Consider the following 22,048-nt stretch of genomic DNA (forward strand, 5'->3'; position numbering starts at 1 on the left):
GAGTGACCACTGTTTTTTCAATAAGGCACTCTCTCTTTGCAAACAGTGTACACTTTTCATGAAGAATGAGCACTCTTTGTGAACAGTATGCACTGTTTCTCAGTAGTGCATACTAGTGAAAATAAGTTTGTGCTCTTCTCAATAGTGTACATTCATGTTACAGACTAAGGAGCCCTTTTACTAAGCCACATAAATGTCTACGCGCGCCCAGTGCATGCCAAAATGGAGTTACTGCACAGCTACTGCGTGGCTTTTGCGGTAATTTCATTTTTGGCACGCATCTGATACGGGCACTTGACACATGTAGGTCATTATCGCCTGGTTACCGCGTGAGTCTTTACCGCTAGGTCAATGGCTAGTGGTAAGGTCTCAGACCCAAAATGGACGAGCGGCAATTTTGATTTTGCCACACGTCCATTTTTGGTAAAAAATTTAAAAAGGCCTTTTTTACAGGCGCGCTGAAAAATGGATTGGTGCACGCCCAAAACCCACGCCTACATTACCGCAGGCCATTTTCAGCGCACCTTAGTAAAGTACATAAGTAATGCCACACTGGGAAAAGACCAAGGGTCCATCGAGCCCAGCATCCTGTCCACGACAGTGGCCAATCCAGGCCAAGGGCACCTGGCAAGCTTCTCAAACATACAAACATTCTATACATGTTATTCCTGGAATTGTGGATTTTTCCCAAGTCCATTTAGTAGTGGTTTATGGACTTGTCCTTTAGGAAACCGTCTAACCCCTTTGTAAACTCTGCTAAGCTAACCGCCTTCACCACGTTCTCCGGCAACGAATTCCAGAGTTTAATTATGCGTTGGGTGAAGAAAAGTTTTTTCTCCGATTTGTTTTAGTCGCCCTTCGCTGCACCTTTTCCAATTCTGCTATATCTTTCTTGAGATGCGGCGACCAGAATTGAACACAATACTCAAGGTGCGGTCGCACCATGGAGCGATACAACGGCATTATAACATCCTCACACCTGTTTTCCATACCTTTCCTAATAATACCCAACATTCTATTCGTTTTCCTAGCTGCAGCAGCACACTGAGCAGAAGGTTTCAGCGTATTATCGACGATGACACCCAGATCCCTTTCTTGGTCCTAACGTGGAACCTTACATGACGTAGCTATAATTCGGGTTCTTTTTTCCCACATGCATCACCTTGCACTTGCTCACATTAAACGTCATCTGCCATTTAGCCGCCTAGTCTCCCAGTCTTGTAAGGTCCTCCTGTAATTTTTCACAATCCTGTCGCGAGTTAATGACTTTGAATAACTTTGTGTCATCAGCAAATTTAATTACCTCGCTAGTTACTCCCATCTCTAAATCATTTATAAATATATTAAAAAGCAGTGGTCCTAGCACAGACCCCTGAGGAACCCCACTAACTACCCTTCTCCATTGTGAATACTGCCCATTTAACCCCACTCTCTGTTTCCTATCCTTCAACCAGTTTTTAATCCACAATAGGACATTTCCTCCTATCCCATGACCCTCCAATTTCCTCTGTAGCCTTTCATGAGGTACCTTGTCAAACGCCTTTTGAAAATCCAGATACACAATATCAACCGGCTACCCTTTGTCCACATGTTTGTTTACTCCTTCAAAGAATTGAAGTAAATTGGTCAGGCAAGATTTCCCCACACAAAAGCCATGCTGACTTGGTCTCAGTAACCCATGTCCTTGGATGTGCTCTATAATTTCCAGGATCTCCCCGGAACCTTTTTTAAAAATCGGCGCTACACTGGCCACCCTCTAATCTACCGGTACCACGCTCGATTTTAAGGCTAAATTGCATATCACTAGCAGTAGCTCCACAAGCTCATTTTTCAGTTCTATCAGTTCTCTAGGATGAATACCATCTGGTCCAGGAGATTTGCTACTCTTCAGTTTGCTGAACTGCCCCATTACGTCCTCCAGGTTTACCCTGAAGTCAGTAAGTTTCTCCGACTCGTCCGCTTGAAATACCATTTCCGACACCAGTATCCCACCCAAATCTTCCTCGGTGAAGACCGAAGCAAAGAATTCATTCAATCTCTCCGCTACGTCTTTATCTTCCTTGATTGCCCCTTTTACTCCTCTGTCATCCAGCAGCCCAACCGATTCTTTTGCCGGCTTCCTGCTTTTAATATACCAAAAAAATTTTTTGCTATGTTTTTATTGCCTCTAATGCTATCTTTTTTTCGTAATCACTCTTGGCCTTCTTTATCTGCGCCTTGCATTTGCTTTGACACTCCTTATGCTGCTTCTTGTTGTTTTCAGACGGTTCCTTCTTCCATTTTCTGAAGGCGTTTCTTTTAGCCCTAATAGCTTCCTTCACCTCACTTTTCAACCATACCAGTTGTCTTTTGGACTTCTCATCTTTCTTTTCTAATTCGCGGAATATGTTTGGCCTGGGCCTCCATAATGGTATTTTTGAACAGCGTCCATGCCTGTTGCCCTCTCAGTTGCCCCCCTAAGTTTTTTTTAACCGTTCTTCTCATTATATCATAGTCTCCTCTGGTGGTCATCTGGTCAGTTTGGGCACCATTTCAAGGCTTGGTCGTGAACAAAAAGGGACCAAGTAAAGCCGGCCAAATGCTCGTCAGGGCCGGCCTTCTTTTTTCCATTATCGGCCAAGGCCGGCCATCTCTTAAACATGCCCCCATCCCAGCTTTGGGAACACTGCCGACGCCCCCTTGAACTTTGGCCGGCCCTGCAACGGAAAGCAGTTGAAGCCGGCCAAAATTGGCTTTCAATTATATCGATTTGGCCGCCCTTAGGAGAAGGCCAGCCATCTCCCGCTTTGTGTCGGAAGATGGCCGCCCTTCTCCTTCGAAAATAAGCAGGATAGTAACATAGAAGATGAAGGCAAATAAAGACCTTTATGGTCCATCCAGTCTGCCCAACAAGATAAACTCATTACATACGGTATGATGTGATACTTCATATGTACTGTATACCTGATTTTGATTTGACCTTCCCATTTTCAGTGACTAAACCGTATAAGTCTGTCTGGCACTATCCTTGTTCTAAAACTTCTGAAATTAACATCGAAGCCCCTGAAAAGATCCACTCCAACCCATCCAAATCTATTCAGCTATGATTAGGGCACAGACTGTAGAAGTCTGCCCAGAACTGGCTTTGTTCTCCAGCTTCTGAAGCTGAATCTGTCCAGCCATGATCAGGGCACAGACCCTAGAAGTCTGCCCAGCACTGGCTTTGCTTCCCAATTACCAGTGTTTTCCAAAATATCGATGTTGCCACCTAATCTCCCCTAAGCTTCTCTGGAGCCGTTCCTTCTAAACAGGATTCCTTTCTGTTTATCCCAAGCATTTTTGAATTCCATTGCCATTTTCATCTTCACCATCTTGCATGGGAGGGCATTCAAGTATCTACCACCCCCTCTGTGAAAAATTACTTCCTGACATTATTCCAGAGTCCCCCCCCCCCCTCCCCCCCCCCCCCCCCCCCCCCCCCCCGCTTTCGACCTCCTTCAACCTCAGTTCATGTCCTCTAGTTCTACCACTTTCCTGACTCTGGAAAAGGTTTGATTGTGGATTAATACCTTTCAAATATTTGAACATCTATATCATACCACCCCTGCTTCTTCTTTCTTCCAGTGTATACATGTTCAGGTCAGCAACCTCTCCTCGTATGTCTTGCTACGCAAAGGCCATACCATTTTCTTCACTTTTCTTTGAACTGCTTCAAGTCATTTTACATCCTTAGCAAGATACGGCCTCCAAAACTGAACACAATACTCCAAGTGAGGCTTTACCAATGACTTGTACAGGGGTATCATTACTTCCTTTCTTCTGCTGGTTATATCCCTCTCTAAGCACAAAGGGCTCTCTCAAGAATGGAACAAGTGTACTTTAATAATGATCCAACACGGGCCGTGTTTCGGTGTGAACATATGCCTGCCTCAGGGGTCAATTCTATAACATAAACAAATATTACAATAATGTAAATCTATATTACATAACCATACTTTGACATAAGCAAGAGAGCATGAATTAAATGGTAAATGAATAATTAACACATAAAATAGTGCTTGAAATGCAGTGATGATATTTTAAAAAATTATTAAAAGTAGATGGCTGCAAAAACTCAAAGCATGCTAAGTGAAAAAATGCTACCATTCCATGCTACCAAAACCAGGGCAAGCAGTGGCTTCCCCATATCTATGGACTTTTTCTCCAGGAACTTGTCCCTTAAAAGATGGCTGGATCTTGCCTAGGATTGCCAACTAGATCCAGATTCACCTGACAGGGTTGATCCAGTGCTGGCCTTACCCCACTGCATACAAGGACGTGTAGTTCTGATTTCCCCATTGGAAAAGCCAGGATACAAGTCCCTGCATGCACTGGGGTAAGCCCAGGACTGGATCAACCACATTCTTGGCAGCGAGTTCCAGAGCTTAACTATTCTTTGTGTGAAAAAAATATTTTCTCCTATCTGTTTTAAAAGTATCTCCATGTAATTTCACTGAGTTCTCCCTAGTCTTTGTACTTTTTGAAAGAGTGAAAAATCGATTCACTTTTACCGATTCTACACCACTCAGGATTTTATAGACCTCAATCATATCTCCCCTCAGCAGTCTCTTTTCCAAGCTGAAGAGCCCTAACAGGATGGAACTGCTCCCATATGAGGAAAGGCTAAACCTCTTTAGTCTTTCCTCATATGGGAGCAGTTCCATCCCGTTTATCATTTCTAATTTTGCTATATCTTTTTTTAGATACGGTGAGCAGAATGGAATGTCGCTCCATGAAGGAATACAGAAGCATTATAATATTCTTGGTCTTATTTTGCATCCTTCTTAATAATTCCTACCATCCTGTTGGATTTTTTGGCTGCCACTGCACACTAGGCAGAAGATCTCTGTGTATTGTCTACATTGACACCTAGATCTTTTTCTTGACAGCTGACTCCTAAGGTGGACCCCAGCATCAAATAACTAGGATTCGGATTATTCTACCCAATATGCATCACTTTCCATTTGTCCACATTAAATTTCATCTGCCATTTGGATGTCTAGTCTTCCAGTTTCCTAAGGTCTTCCTGTAAGTTTTCACAATCCGCATGCTTTTTTACAATTCTGAATAGATTTGTGTCCTCTGCAAATTAAATCGCCTCACTTGTGGTTCTGTTTTCCAGATCATTTATAAATATATGAAATAGTACCGGTTCCAGTACAGACACTCCACTATTCACCATCCTCCATTGAGAAAAATGGCCATTTAACCCTACCCTCTGTTTTTTATCCAATAACCATATACATCATAGAAGAACATTGCCTCCAATCCTATGACTTTTTAATTTTCTCAGGAGTCTCTCACGAAGAATTTTGCCAAAAGCTTTCTGAAAACTCAGATACATCACATCAACCGGCTCTCCTTTATCCACATGTTTATTTACGCCATCAAAGAAATGAAGCAAATTGATGAGGCAAGACTTCCCTTGGCTGAACTCATGCTATTTCCCTTAATCCATGTTTGTCTATGTGTTCCATAATTTTATTCTTTATAATAGCTTCCACTATTTTCCCCCAGAACTGAAATCAGGCTTACCAGTCTGTAATTTCCTGGATCAACTTTAGAACCCTTTTAAAAAATTGGCATTACATTGGCTGCCCTCCTATCTTCAGGAACTACGGATGATTTCATCGACATGTTACAGATCACTAACAACAGATCAGCAATTTCATATTTGAGTTCTTTCAGTACCCTGGGGTGTATGCCATCTGGTCCAGGTGATTTATCACTCTTTAAGTTGTCAATTTGGCTCTTTACATCTTCCAGGTTCACAGAGATTTCTTTCAGTTCTTCTGCTTCGTCACCCATTTCCAGTACAGATAGATCTCTTACCTCTTCTTCAGCAGTGATTGAAGGAAAATATATTGTTGCACAGAAAGGTTGAGAATTTAGAAAATGCTCAAAGAAGTAAAGTTTTACATTTTATCAACTTTCCAAAGTTGCCCTCCATCACTCCTTTGAGTAATTTTAAGAGATATTTGACTAAAATTATTAAGGTACCTGAGGAACCTTATCCTCCTATTTCAAAAATATTTTGCATTCCATCTTATGTCAAGTTAGAGTCAGGCCAACCTATCACTGAAGGTGTGGAGGTTTCCGTTGATAAATTAAATTTGATGCAAACTATTAAAGATGAGACTTTAATAGTCTGGTTCATGCTAGAACCAGACTGGAGATTGGATATTGAAATTATTTTTTCATTATCATGATCTTGAGTTGCTGAATTGTAAGATAAAGGTATTTTCTGATGTCTCTAGACTCACACAGTAGAGATGTCAACAATTCTTAAAGCTTCATCCATGTGTTCTGCAACTAGGTGGTTTATTTTGGTTAAACTTTTATGTAAATGTGTAATTAAGCTACATTCCACTAAATGTAGGCTTTTTTTTTACCCAGTGCATTTAAATACTTTTCTAGATTCTAACCCCCCTCCCTTTTTACAAATCCTCGCTAGTGGCTGCCGGTGTGATAATGCCAACACAGTCCATTCAAAGTGAAAAGCAGCCCACATGGAGCCTTCTTAATCAGGATGATATTTGGAGCACTACTAACTGCATAAATGTTTCATAAGGAGCATCATTAGTGAGGAGGAGATTCTCTAGCAGCCTTGTTGGTAGGATTAATTAAAACTTTTAAAGGAATCTGGTGTGTGTGTGTGTTGGGGGGGGGGGGATTCAGGGAAGCTATTGCTGGGGGGTAAGGATGTGACAAGGCTGCTGTTGGTGTTGCTGGGTAGGTGATGGAGAGAGACTTTAACCTGTGGTTGCTGGGAGTGGGTAAACTAGGGGTTAAAACTGCAGCTGCTGGGGGGTAGTTGGGAAATGGAAAAAGGGTAAGGCTGCAGCTTCTGGGAGTAGGTGGATGGGTGTACCATCTCATTCACCCACCCACCCACCTTTAGAAACTTTAGTTTCTCTCTCATTGCCTCAGCAACCATAGCCTAAAGCCTCTCTCCATTGTCAGATAAGCTGTAGGTGGGTGGGTGAAGGGGAAAGCAGTAGCCTCTTATTTATTCCTTCACTGCCACTTTAATAAATAACTTGCTTTACATCACTTTGAGCATATTATGAATGTGCGGTTTATAAATGTGCATAAATAAAACTTCCAGTGTTTCAAGCAGGGCTGTAGAGTCAGTACACTGAACCTTCAACAACTCTATTTTTTACTGTCTGAATCCAGCTCCAACTGACTCCTACTACTACTGATATTAGGCTTTAAATATTTTGCTCTGGATCTCAAGTATTGGCAAATATAACTCATATTTGCCAGTATTTTATATCCAGGACAACAATATATCTAAATATAAAATGATAAATTTACCATATATCATAATGTTGTAAGTTTTTATTTTGAAGCTGGAGTCGGTACATGAACTTGATTTGCATATATTGCCTCCATTATATACAAATCTCTTTTATGCATATTCATTGTGGATATCCTGAAAACCTGACTCGCAAGGTACAGCGAAGGGCGACGAAAATGATAGTGGGGATGGGACGACTTTCCTATGAAGAGAGGCTGAGAAGGCTAGGGCTTTTCAGCTTGGAGAAGAGACGGCTGAGGGGAGATATGATAGAAGTGTATAAAATAATGAGTGGAATGGATCGGGTGGATGTGAAGCGACTGTTCACGCTATCCAAAAATACTAGGACTAGAGGGCATGAGTTGAAGCTACAGTGTGGTAAATTTAAAACGAATCGGAGAAAATTTTTCTTCACCCAACGTGTAATTAGACTCTGGAATTCGTTGCCGGAGAACGTGGTACGGGCGGTTAGCTTGACGGAGTTTAAAAAGGGGTTAGATAGATTCCTAAAGGACAAGTCCATAGACCGCTATTAAATGGACTTGGAAAAATTCCGCATTTTTAGGTATAACTTGTCTGGAATGTTTTTACGTTTGGGGAGCGTGCCAGGTGCCCTTGACCTGGATTGGCCACTGTCGGTGACAGGATGCTGGGCTAGATGGACCTTTGGTCTTTCCCAGTATGGCACTACTTATGTACTTATGTACGGCATTATGACATCCTCACACCTGTTTTCCATACCTTTCCTAATAATACCCAACAATCTATTCGCTTTCCTAGCCGCAGCAGCACACTGAGCAGAAGGTTTCAGTGTATTATCGACGACGACGCCCAGATCCCTTTTGTGGTCCGTAACTCCTAACGTGGAACTTTGCATGACGTAGCTATAATTCGGGTTCTTTTTTCCCACATGCATCACCTTGCACTTGCTCACATTAAACGTCATCTGCCATTTAGCCGCCCAGTCTCCCAGTCTCATAAGGTCCTTCTGTAATTTTTCACAATCCTCTCGTGAGTTAACGACTTTGAATAACTTTGTGTCATCAGCAAATTTAATTACCTCGCTAGTTACTCCCATCTCTAAATCATTTATAAATATATTAAAAAGCAGCGGTCCTAGCACGGACCCCTGAGGAACCCCACTAACTACCCTTCTCCATTGTGAATACTGCCCATTTAACCCCACTCTCTGTTTCCTATCCTTCAACCAGTTTTTAATCCACAATAGGACATTTCCTCCTATCCCATGACCCTCCAATTTCCTCTGTAGCCTTTCATGAGGTACCTTGTCAAACGCCTTTTGAAAATCCAGATACACGATATCAACCGGCTCCCCTTTGTCCACGTTTGTTTACTCCTTCAAAGAATTGAAGTAAATTGGTCAGGCAAGATTTCTTGAAGGGAGGGTTTTGGAGGTAGGTCACAATCAACGGGGGATTTTCAGGAGGGGATGTTAAAACTGGCGGAGGGAGAGTGAAAATAACAGAGGCACTTATGTGGGTCCTAGCCAATATAAAGCCAAGGTCCAAATAAGTATCTTAGCTGGTAATGGTCAGTATATTTATTGACATTTCCTATGTTGTTTCAAATGAATGCACATCCCTAGTATTTTATTTTTGACACTTAGATGTAGAATGGTTATCAAAAAGTATATTCTACTTAGAAAGGCACGTTTTTCCTTTGGATTGCAAGATTAATGACATTATCTTCATAGTGGGGAAAGAGACTATACTCGTTATTCAACTGTACATTCATATATAGATTTTTTGGCTAGTCTTTCAGGAACTATGCCAAAACATTTAAGCATGTTCAGTCAGGCTCATCTTAATCTCTGATAATGTGTCTGTCTCCTTAAAACTGTATCGTGTCCAAGGTGATAAAACCATCTGTGAGACGGAATTTAAATAGGATAATTTTGAAAGACCCACAGTTTGACAAGAACATGGGAAAAGTTTTTACAGTTTAAAGACATCCCTGAAATAGCATTTTTTGCATTCTGAGAGACTGCCAGCACACACTCAACCAGTTGCTCTGCAGGCAAAATTAATTAGATTGGAAAAAATACTTAAGTGAGCTAAACCAGTGCTATTCCAAAGAGAGCTTCTTGGGGTTCGAAGGGACTTGCCTCTTGCTGTGGAATGATAGGGAATCTACATAGATGTGTTAAGCTCACCCAAACCAATCCCTCTCCCTGCCCCTCCCATGCTTCCTGTCAAAATAAACATGGTGAGCATCACCATGTGTAAATAGTCTATTTTCTATAATAACATTTACATATGTATAACAATCTACACATGTAAGTGCTGCCAGTCACATGTGGGAATGGTTCTAAAATAAGAGCCTTAGACACACATCCCCCTTGTGCGCATAATTTTACACTTCGCATGCAAAGTTAGGCACACAAGTTATAAAATAATTTCAGTTGTGCGCGTATCTTAAAAGATTAATTAGCTGCTAATTGGCATTAATAGCCAAATATTGGCTATAATTGGTCTTAAATGGCTCTGAATAGCAGTTACATGCGTGACAGTCATTAGTCAGAATTTTATAAATTGCAAATGCAAAATGCAGAGCATGCAACTATAAGGAGTTCATTGACCTGGGAGGGGCTAGAATGGGTTAGGAGTGTGCCTAGCAGTTACACGAGCAGCAGGTTATAAAATATTAGCATTTACATGCCTAATTGCCTGCAGTTAGTTGAGAGCATTTCCACTAGCCATTGAGCCAGTGTAAGTGCTTATGCCTAAAGTTAAGTGCACAAATTTATTTTATTTATTTTTATTTGTTACATTTGTAACCCACATTTTCCCACCTATTTGCAGGCTCAATGTGGCTTACATAGTACCGTAAGGCATTCGCCATTTCCGGTAGTGAAAACAAATACAAAGAGATGTTATGGTCGGATAAGGTTCATGTGTTATGCCAGTATTTTCTAACAGTAATTGCATACGCAATTGATGTTATTGAATTCATACTTAGCACACATTATCTTGCCCCTAAAGGCAGTTTATAGAAAATAACTCCATATGTTCTTGATAAAACAGTAGGGGTAAGCCAGAAGTAATTACAGCTATATTGAAGCTGTGGTCACTTGCACCTGCTCAGGAGCAGGAACAAATGGGAATTGTTGGGAAAGAGATGATACATAGAATGTTATAGTGCCTCTGTGTCACTCCCTGGTACAACCTCACCTTGAGTGTTGCGTTCAGTTTTTCAAGGGGTATGTGGCAGAATTGGAGAAGGTTCGACCAGGGTGATGGAGGAGATGGAGTTCCTCTCATATGGGGAAAGGCTAGGAAGGTTAGGAGCTTGGAAAAGAGACAGCTGAAGGGGAATATGATTGAGGCCTACAAAATCCTGAGTGGTGTAGAACAGATAAAAGTGAATCAATTTTTCACTCTTTCAAAAGATACAAAGACCAGGGGACACTCAATGAAATTACATGGAAATACTTCTAAAACAAAGAGGAGGAAATATTTTTTTGTTACATTTATATCCCACATTTTCCCACCTATTTGTAGGCTCAATGTGGCTTACATAGTACCGGAGAGGCATTACAGACTCCGGTGTAAACAAATACAAAGTGATGCTGTGGTAAGATAAAGTTCATGTGGCACAGCCACACTAGGGAATCGTACAACGGAAGAGTTGTGTTATGTCCATTACATTCTTTAGTTTTGTTGTGTTACAGAGATCAGGCATTTATGTTGGATCAATAGGGTATGCCTTTTTAAACAAGTTAGTTTTTAGTGTTTTCTGGAAGTTTAGGTAGTCGTTCATAGTTTTCAAGGCTTTTGGTAGTGCGTAACACAGTTGTGTGCTTATGTAGGAAAAACTGGACGCGTAAGTTGATTTGTATTTGAGTCCAGCTTGGGTAGTGCAGATTTAGGTACGTTCGTGTTGATTCGGATGTGTTTCTAGTTGGTAGGCCGATCAAGTCTATCATGTATCCTGGAGCTTCACCATAGATAATTTTGTGAACCAGAGTGCAGATTTTGAAAGCAATGCGTTCTTTGATTGGGAGCCAGTGTAGTTTTTCACGAAGGGGTTTTGTACTTTGAAATCGCGTTTTTCCGAAGATAAGCCTAGCTGCCGTGTTTTGAGCGGTCTGAAGTTTCTTTAAGGTTTGTTCTGTTAAGCTCATGGAACTCATGGAGTTAAGGTCTGGAACTCATTGCTCAAGGATGTAGTAACAGCGGTTAGCATATCTGGGTTTTAAAAACGTTTGGACAAGTTCCTGGAGGAAAACTCCATAGTCTGCTATTGAGATAGACAAGGGGGAAGTCACTGCTGACCCTGGGATTCATAGTATGGAATGTTGCTACTTTTGGGGTTTCTGCCAGGTACTTGTGACCTGGATTGTCCACTGTTGGACGTAGGATACTGGGCTAGATGGACCATTGGTCTGACCCAGTATGGCTATTCTTATGGTCTTATATTTTTCATATATAAAACCCTATTTTATTTATAAAAAGTTTATAAAATTATCTCCTGTGTGCACAGCTCCTCTGACAGATCCAAGAAGTAGGTTCTGGGCCTCTGAATCCTCTGATAATGATGGCTTCTTCTGGCCCTCTTCTGCAGCCTCTGTCTCCCAAGCTCAAATAGCCTCAGAAACTAATCATTGAGGTCAGTCATGATAAACCTAGATCCCACCATCTGCACACCCAGAACCTAGATCCCACCACTTTCACACCCAGAACCCACCACCAGTGCTACAGCTACATTCAGAGAGACAACCACTCACACAGGCATAGAAAAGCCACACTACAGATAGATAAGTATCAAGCATGAACTAGCAGAAGAAGATAATTTAAATAGTTTCTGAGAAGCAAACACTAAATAAATTACATATTACACCATATACCGTATTTTTCAGACTATAAGACGCACTTTTTTCCCCCAAAATTTGGGAGGAAAATGGGGGGTGCGTCTTATAGTCCGAAGGTAGAGTTTAGCAGGCCACCTGCCCTCCCTCCGAGCTCAGGATCGCCCTCCCTAGGGTTACCTCCCCTCCCCCCGGCCCTGTCACGACCTCTCCCCTTACTCACGCGATCATCCCTGGTGGTCTAGTGACGTCGGGGCAGGAAAGAGCCCCCTCTTTCCTGCCCAGCGTGCTGCTCTCCATCCTCCTGTATGCTGCCTGTGATGACGGTCTCGGCGAGATTCAAAATGGCCGCTGAGACTTCAATGCTCGGCGGCCATTTTGAATCTCGCCGAGACCGTCACAGGCAGCATACAGGAGGATGGAGAGCAGCGCGCTGGGCAGGAAAGAGGGGGCTCTTTCCTGCCCCGACATCACTAGACCACCAGGGAAGATCGCGTGAGTAAGGGGAGAGGTCGTGACAGGGCCGGGGGGAGGGGAGGTAACCCTAGGGAGGGCAATCCCCAACTCGGAGGGAGGGATTCGGACAAGACGCACCGGAGCACCTAGGTTTTAGAGGAGGGAAAAAGTGCGTCTTATAGTCCGAATTTTTTTTTTCCTATTTCCCTCCTCTAAAACCTAGGTGCGTCTTATGGTCCGGTGCGTCTTAAAGTCCGAAAAATACGGTAATCTTAAGGCTCTTTATATTTATCTGATATCCCTAGTTCCTTAAGAAGTTTTAATTAAACAACTCTATAATACTAAGATGCAGACAAAAGTCCAGCAGCAAGAGGGGTGCTATCTAGTCTTTTGCATTGAGTGCCACATGTATGATTATCTCCCAGTTGGTGAGAAGTTATATGTGTGTGCTCGATGCAAAGAGCTCCTAGCTCTCAGAGAACAAGTCCGTTCTCTTCAGGCTAGAGTAGCAGACTTGGAGGAGCTGGGGGAGACAGAGAGGTACATAGAGAAGGCCTACAGGGATGTTGTAGAGAAGTCCCACCTCCAGTCTGGCAGCCCCTGGTGCAGCTGGAAGTAATCCTGTAGCAAAGACAAGCCCATTAAGGGATACAATATCCTCTCGCACCATGGATGTGTCTCCAGGAGCTTCTGGCCAGGAGGGAAGGGTTAGGACTGCTGTTGTAGTGTGATTCTATTATTAGACATGTAGATAGCTGGGTGGCTGGTGGGCGTGAGGATCGCCTGGTCACTTGCCTGCCTCTTGCAAAGTTGACAGACCTCACGCATCACCTAGATAGGATTTTAGATAGTGCTGGGGAGGAGCCAGCTGACTTGGTACATGTGGATACCAATGACATAGGAAAATGTATGAGAGAGGTTCTTGAAGCCAAATTTAAGCTCTTAGGTAGAAAGCTCAAATTCAAAACCTCTAGGGTAGTATTTTCTGAAGTGCTCCCTGTTCCACATGCAGGGCCCAAGAGACAGGCAGAGCTCCGGAGTCTCAATGCGTGAAAGAGGCGATGGTGCAAGGAGGAGGGTTTTAGATTTCTAAGGAACTGGGCAACATTCTGGGGAAAGTGGAGCCTATTCCAGAATGATAGGCTCCACCTTAACCAGGGTAGAACCAGGCTGCTGGCATCAGCATTTAAAAAGGAGATAGAGCAGCTCTTAAACTAGAACCTGGGGGAAGGCCAACAGTTATTCGAAAGCACATGGTTCGAAATAAGGTATCTTTCAAAGATATCACCAAAACAGGGAAGTTAGGGTATCCCAATAGCGAGGTTACAATAGAGACTAAAGTAGACCAATAAGGCATTTTCGAAAGAAACGTCTAAGTCGGAATTTGGACGTTTTACAAAGACATCCAAATTCAGAGGCGGGGAGAAGGTCATTTTTGAAAAAAGATGGACGTCCATCTTTCGTTTTGAAAATACCAAGGACGTCCTGTGATTTGGACATCATTGTGATTTGGACGTCCTTGTTTTTGGTCCATTTTCGAACAAAAAATGTCCAAATGCAAGATGTCCAAAACAATGGAGGAGTGGCTTAATGGTTAGTGCAGCGGGCTTTGATCCTGGCAACATGGGTTCAATTCCCACCGCTGCTTCTTGAGACTTTGGGCAAGTCAAATACAGAAAGGGAATTTTTGGATATGACAAAAACATCCAAAATCAGAACAGGAAAGGTCATTTTCTACAAAAAAAAGTCTATCTTTTCCTTTTGAAAGTGCTATTTGGAAAAATGTTTTGTGATTTGGGGAAGTAAGGGGAGGTGATCCCCGAGTCCCTCCAGTGGTCCTCTGGTCATATGGGGGAACTCTTGTGTGGAGTAGAAGAGTAGCCTAGTGCAGGGCCGGTCTTAAGGCGAGGCGACCGAGGCGGCCGCATAGGGCCCCGCGCTCAGTGGGGCCCCGCGCGCCTCAGGTCGCCCTGCCCGCCCGAGCTCCAGTCCATCCAAGCTCCAGTCCGTCCTTCCGTCCTCCCTCCCAACGAATCCGATGCGCGACGGCGGCGTGGAGGGGGCGGTCCGCCCCCCCCGATGTCAGCGGGTGGGGGGGTGCGCCGAGTCGCTGCTCTCCTGTCACTCCTGCCTTTAAAAACGCAATTTGGAAGCGCCGAAGACAGTGACAGGCAGCGCCTCGCGTCTGCCCGCCCTGCTACTAAAATCTGTTCGACGTCATTGGGCCTTCCCACATTGAGTCCCGCCCTCCTCTGAGGTAACTTCCAATTACCGCGAGGGCGGGCGGGACTCAATGTGGCGAAGGCCCGAAGGACATCGAACAGATTTTTAGTAGCAGGGCAGACCGAGGTGCTGCCTGTCACTGTCTCTTTGACGCTTCCAAAATGTTTTTTTAAAGGCAGTGAGGGTGGTGGGCGGCAGAATGGAACTCAGCTGGTAGGTGGGTCGGGGGGGAGGGACTCAGATGTGAGAAGGGTGGGGGTTCTCAAATGGGGAGGTGGAGAGGGGGATCACGGATGGGGGGAGGGGGTTCTTGGATGGTTGAAGGGGACTGGGATTGGGGAGGGGATTCTCGGATGGGAGAAGAGGACAGGTGGGGAGGGGACTGGGGTTCTTGAATAGGATAAGGGGACTGAGGTGGGAGGGGTATTCACGGATGGGAGAAGGGGGTGGGGAGGGGTTATTGGATGGTTGAAGGGGACTGGGGTTGGGATTCTCAGATGGGAGAAGAGGACAGGTGGGGAGGGGAATGGAGTTCTTGAATGGGATAAGGGGACTGAGGTGGGAGGGGTATTCATGGATGGGAGAAGGGGGTGGGGAGGGGGTTATTGGATGGTTGAAGGGGACTGGGGTTGGGATTCTCAGATGGGAGAAGAGGACAGGTGGGGAGGGAAATGGAGTTCTTGAATGGGATAAGGGGACTGAGGTGGGAGGGGTATTCATGGATGGGAGAAGGGGGTGGAGAGAGGGTTATTGGATGGTTGAAGGGGACTGGGGTTGGGGAGGGGGTCACGGATGGGAGAAGGGGGTGGGGAGGGGGTTATTGGATGGTTGAAGGGGACTGGGGTTGGGGAGGGGGTCACGGATGGGAGAAGAGGACATGTGGGGAGGGGACTGGGGTTCTTGAATGGGATAAGGGGACTGAGGTGGGAGGGGTATTCACGGATGGGAGAAGGGGGTGGGGAGGGGGTTATTGGATGGTTGAAGGGGACTGGGGTTGGGGAGGGGGTCACGGATGGGAGAAGAGGACAGGTGGGGAGGGGACTGGGGTTCTTGAATAGGATAAGGGGACTGAGGTGGGAGGGGTATTCACGGATGGGAGAAGGGGGTGGGGAGGGGGTTATTGGATGGTTGAAGGGGACTGGGGTTGGGATTCTCAGATGGGAGAAGAGGACAGGTGGGGAGGGGAATGGAGTTCTTGAATGGGATAAGGGGACTGAGGTGGGAGGGGTATTCATGGATGGGAGAAGGGGGTGGGGAGGGGGTTATTGGATGGTTGAAGGGGACTGGGGTTAGGGAGGGGGTCACGGATGGGAGAAGAGGACAGGTGGGGAGGGGACTGGGGTTCTTGAATGGGATAAGGGGACTGAGGTGGGAGGGGTATTCACGGATGGGAGAAGGAGGTGGAAAGGGGATTATTGGCTGGTTGAAGGGGACTGGGGTTGGGGAGGGGATTCTCAGATGGGAGAAGAGGACAGGTGGGGAGGGGACTGGAGTTCTTGAATGGGTTAAGGGGACTGAGGTGGGAGGGGTATTCATGGATGGGAGAAGGGGGTGGAGAGGGGGTTCTTGGATGGTTGAAGGGGACTGGGGTTGGGGAGGGGATCACGGATGGGAGAAGGGGGCGGGGAGGGGGTTCTTGGATGGTTGAAGGGGACGGGTGGGGAGGGGACTGGGGTTCTTGGATGGGAGAAGGGGACTGTCACTGGGGTCTGAGAAGGGGCCATATGGGGCCTGGGGCTGGTGGGAAAATGGGGCATGCGTGGGTCAGGTGGGAGAATGGTTCTGAAAAGGGGGCCCTAATACAAGGCATGTGGATGAAGGGGGCTGGAACTGGGAGCTGAAAAGGAGGGAAGGTGGGATAAGGGGGCTAGCACTGGGACTGGAGGCTGAAACTGGGGACTGGGGGCTGAAAAGGGGACAGGGAGAAGTGGCTGGGGGGCTGAAGCTCAGGACTGGTGGGGTAGTGGGGCTGGAACTGGGGGCTGAAAAAAAGGGGCGGAGAGAGGGGCAGATCCTGGATGGGGGAGCGAGAGGGAGGGCAAACCCTGGATGGATGGCAGAGGGAGGGCAAATGGTGGGTTGAAGGGGCAGAGAGAGAGAGGGCAGACAGTGGATGGAAGGGATAGAAAGGGGAGAGAGAGGGCAGACAGGGGCAGATGGTGGATGGATCATGGAAGGGGCAGAGATAGAGGGCAGATGTGGATGGAAGGGGCAGGGAGAGAGGGCAGACATTGGATGGAGGGCACAGCAGAGAGGGCAGACACTGGATGGCAGAGAGAGACCGAAGACAGATGCTGGATGGAAGGAAGACAGTGAAAAGAAGATGAGGAAAGGAGAAACCTGAGACAACAAACTGTAAATAAAATATATATTTTTTATTTTTTTGCTTTAGGATAAAGTAGTATTGTAGATGTGTTAATAAATGTTTATAATATAGAACATGTAAACAAGGTAATCTTTTGATTGGACTAATTTTAATACATTTTGTCTAACTTTTGGAGAACAAAACCCCCTTCCTCAGGTCAGGATAGGATACTGTAACAGTACTATACTATATTGACCTGAGGAAGGATGTTTTGGCCTCTGAAAGCTAAGTCTATTAGTCCAATAAAATGGTATTATTTTATTTTCTATATTTGTTTTATTTCTATTTGTTAATTTGTAAAGTGGTGATTGGTACTTGTTAGTTTTTTTTCAAATTTACATCTGCTGTCTTTATATTTTGCACAGTACTAGGGGACATTTTCTGTTTCTGTGGTGTTGCATTGTATGCAGAGTCTGGCATCTTGGGGGTTCAGTTTAATTTTTGTCTAAATAGAAAGTTTTAATATTACTACTTATTCTATAGTGGATTAGGGTGTATCTGTGTTTGTGAAAAAGACATGGCTTTCACTTGGCATTGACTGTGCAGGATCGACGACGATCTGTACTATTCTGTCTGGTTTCATTTTCAATAGGTGAATTGATGCTCTAGTGCTCACTGTAGTGTTTTAAGATGTTTTCCTTTTCTTTGTGTGATTTAGTAGAAATGACTGCTTATGGTATGGTAGAATTGCTCTATAGGTCCTGAGTGTTTTGTATTCTCAGCATACCTAGTACTGGATTTTGGAGGGGGATGTTAAAAAATGACTGGGAGGGAGGGAGGCCCTGGAGCTGGGGGCCATGGAGCTCGGAGGGAGCGGTCTGGGAGCTTGGAGGGAGGGGTGGCCGGCCCTGGAGCTAGGGAGGGCCCCCATCAAATTGGTCTGCATAGGGCCCCGCACTTGCTAAGACCGGCCCTGGCCTAGTGGGTAGTGCAACAGATTTTGATCCTGGGGAAGTGGGTTTAATTCCCACTACAGTTATTTGTTATAAAAACAGGTCTAGCTCAAAACATCTAAGTTTTAGTCTTCGGCGTCTTTGTTTTGTTCCATTATTGCTGAAAGATGTTCATGTCTTAGGAACGCCCAAGTCCCGCCTTGAACACACCCCTGGCATGCCCCCTTGAGATTTGGACATCCTTTTGACGGACTGCAGTTACCGATTTGGACGTCCCTGGGAGATGGACGTCCATTTTCCGATTTATGTCGAAAGATGGACGTCCATCTCTTTAGAAAATGAGCCTGCAAGTGTCTTTAAATAAAAAGCAGACAAAAGATTGCAAATTAACAGTGTCAACTGCTGAGCAAGATGTAAATAGGAACAACAAATATAGTTTGAAATGTCTATATGCGAACTCCAGAAGTCTAAAAAATAAGATGAGAGAGTTAGAATATATTGCACTAAATGAAAAATTAGATATAATAGGCATCATACCAGGGTACAAATTATATCGTAGTGGTAGGGTGGATTGAATTGGTGGAGGGGTAGCATTGTATGTTAAGGAGTTCCTTAAATCAAATAGATTGCAAATTTTGCAGGAAACAAAACGCATCTTGGAATCCCTATAGATTGAAAATACATGTGTAAAGGGGAAAAGGATAGTGATAAGAGTGTACTATCATCCACCTGGCCAGGATGAACAGGTAGATGTAGAAATGTTATCAGAAATTAGGGAGGCTAGCAAACTGGGCAACACAATAATAATGGGTGATTTCAACTACCTTGATATTGACTGGGTAAACACAGTGGCGTAGAAAGGGCGGGGCGGTGGTCCGCCCCGGGTGTCAGCAGGTGTGTGTGTGTGGGGGGGGGGGGGGGTGCTCCGCTCCCGCTGCTCCCACCCTTCCTTTTAAAAAGAATTTGTGAAGCGGAGTCGCTGGCAGGCAGCACCTCGCGTCTGCCCTGCTTGTAAAAGAAGTAAATCTTCTCGTCGTCGTCGAGCCTTCCCTCACTGTGTCCCGCCCTCCTCTGAGGTAACTGCCTATTTCCGTGAGGGCGGGACACAGTGAGGGAAGGCTCGACGATGAGGAGAAGATTTACTTCTTTTACAAGCAGGGCAGACGCGAGGCGCTGCCTGCCACACTGCTTTACAGATTTTTTTTTAAAGGCAGGGTGGTGGCAGGAGAAGAGGGCTGTTGTCTTTCGACAGAGGTAGTAGGCGGGTCAGGGGGGCTCTCAGATGGGAGAAGGGGTGGGGAGGGGTTCTCGGATGGGAGAAGGGGACTGGTGTGGGGAGGGGGTTGTTGGATGGGAGAAGGGGACTGGGGAGGGGAGGGGGGTCTCGTATGGAAGAAGGGGTCTGGAGTGGAGAGGGGGTTGTTGGATGGGAGAAGGGGACTGGGGAGGGGAGGGGTTCTCGGATGGGAGGAGACTGGGGTGGGGGTTCTCAGATGGGAGAAGGGGTCTGGGGTGGGGAGGGGGTTCTCGGATGGGAGAAGGGGACTGGGGTGGGGATTCTCAGATGGGAGAAGGGGGCTGGAACGGGGATCTGAGAAGGGGCCATGTGGGAAAATGGGGGCCATTCCTGGGGCTGGTGGGAAAATGGGGCATGCCTGGGTCAGGTTGGAGAATGAGTCTGGGGATGAAAAGGGGGGCCCTAATGCAAGGCATGTGAAGGGGGTTGAAAAGGAGGGTAGGTGGTATAAGGGGGCTAGTACTGGGACTGGGGGCTGAAAAGGAGACATGGAGAAGTGGCTGGGGCTGAAGCTCGGGGCTGGGGTTGAAACTGGGTGCTGAAAAGGGGACAGGGAGAAGTGGCTGGGGGCTGAAGCTCGGGACTGGTGGGAGAAAAGGGCTGGGGTTGAAAATGGGGACTGAAAAGGGGAAAGGGAGAAGTGGCTGGGGGCTGAAGCTCGGGACTGGTGGGAGAAAAGGGCTGGGGCTGAAACTGGGGACTGGTGGGATAGTGGGGCTGGAACTGGGGGCTGAAAAAAAGGGGCAATGAGAGGGGACAGATCCTGGATGGAAGGGGGAGCAAAAGGGAGGGCAGACCCTGGATGGGTGGGAGAGGGAGGGAGGGAGGGAGGGCAAATGGTGGATTGAAGAGGCAGAGAGAAAGGGCAGACAGTGGATGGAAGGGATAGAAAGGGCTGACACTGAATGGAAGGGGAGAGAGAGAGAGGGCAGACAGGGGCAGATGCGGATGGAAGGGGCAGGGAGAGAGGGCAGACATTGGATGGAGGAGACAGCAGAGAGGGCAGACACTGGATGGCAGAGAGAGAACGAAGACAGATGCTGGATGGAAGGAAAACAGTGAAAAGAAGATGAGGAAAGCAGAAACCAGAGACAACAAACTGTAAATAAAATATATATTTTTATTTTTTTTGCTTTAGGATAAAGTAGTATTGTAACTGTGTTAATAAATGTTTATAATGGAACATGTAAACAAGGTAATCTTTTTATGGGACTAATTTTAATACATTTTGGCTAACATTCGGAGAACAAAACTCCCTTCCTCAGGTCAGGATAGGATACTGTAACAGCACTATACTGTATTGACCTGAGGAAGGATGTTTTGGCCTCTGAAAGCTAAATGTATTAGTCCATTGTGGTGTTGCATTGTATGCAGAGTCTGACATCTTGGGGGTTCAGTTTAATTTTTGTCTAAATAGAAAGTTTATTATTACTTATTCTATAGTGGATTAGGATGTATCTGTGTTTGTGAAAAAGACATGGCTTTCAGTTGGCATTGACTGTGCAGGATCGAGGATCTGTACTATTCTGTCTGGTTTCGTTTTACAATAGGTGAATTGATGTTCTAGTGCTCACTGTAGTGTTTAAGATGCTTTCCTTTTCCTTGTGTGATTCGTAGAAATGACTGCTTATGGTATGCTAGAATTTCTCTATAGGTCCTGAGTGTTTTGTATTCTCGGCATGCCTAGTACTGGATTTTGGAGGGGGGTGTTAAAAAATGACCGGCCCCTAGCTATGCCACTGGGTAAACATAACATCAAGGCATGCTAGGGAGGTAAGATTCCTTGACGAAATCAAGGACTGCTTTATGGAGCAGCTGGTACAGGAGCCAACAAGAGGAGGAACAATTCTAGACCTAGTCCTTAATGGAGCGCATGATCTGGTGTAGGAGGTAATGGTGATGGGGCAAATTGACAACAATGATCATAATATGATCAGATTTGGTATCGGCTTTGGAGTAAATACATACAGGAAACTTTCAAAAAGGAAACTATGGTGGCCTCAAGAGAAGGAAATGGACTCCTCAACACACAATTTTTTACCACATCAATTCCTACTATCATCTCTTATTCTGTTGTATTTGACTATATTTTATTTCTATTAATTGGACCTTTCTTACAATCTACTACAAATAAAGAGCAAGAAGCAAATTGTATTGTATGACTAGCTATTAAGATGAAAGTATAACTTTTCTATTTTTTGATTTATATGTAGGAATTATGCTACACAAGAGAATATTGTTGTGGATGTACATCTTGCTAAGTTTGTGGATTCCTGCACATGCTCAAGGTACTGTTATGCATAAAACAACTCACATTTTATCCTAAAATTTCAACATTTCAAAGATTACTAGAATACAAAAGTATGTGTATAGTAAAATATCAGAGGTGAAGGTTGTCTAGGTAGGTTAAGGGGCATGCAGGCTAGAATGTGCACAATTTCCTGAGTATTTTACAAAAGGCTCATTAAAATTCCTATTAAAACTTCAGAAATACACATATACACCCTAATTCTATAAACTTGAGCACCCAAATTTATGCTTAGCATGTAAATTTGTGCACAGAATTTATAGAATAAGTTCAATTGCATGTGCAACTTAATTTAATAATTGGCTGTTAATTTGAGTTATATAAATTGGTATTAATTGTTGCTAATTGGCACCAATT

General features: G+C 44.9%; 1 protein-coding gene across 1 annotated transcript in view; it reads left to right on the forward strand.

The window, feature by feature from the left end:
• THBS2 (thrombospondin 2) overlaps nt 1-22,048 on the forward strand; it is a 287,917-nt gene that overhangs the window by 31,310 nt on the left and 234,559 nt on the right. The window contains 1 exon segment of the mRNA XM_030195961.1: nt 21,597-21,671. Coding sequence (XP_030051821.1) covers nt 21,602-21,671 — 70 coding nt within the window. The 5' untranslated portion in view covers nt 21,597-21,601.

The sequence above is a fragment of the Microcaecilia unicolor genome, chromosome 3, assembly GCF_901765095.1.
Source record: "Microcaecilia unicolor chromosome 3, aMicUni1.1, whole genome shotgun sequence".
NCBI classification, from domain to species: Eukaryota; Metazoa; Chordata; class Amphibia; order Gymnophiona; family Siphonopidae; genus Microcaecilia; species Microcaecilia unicolor.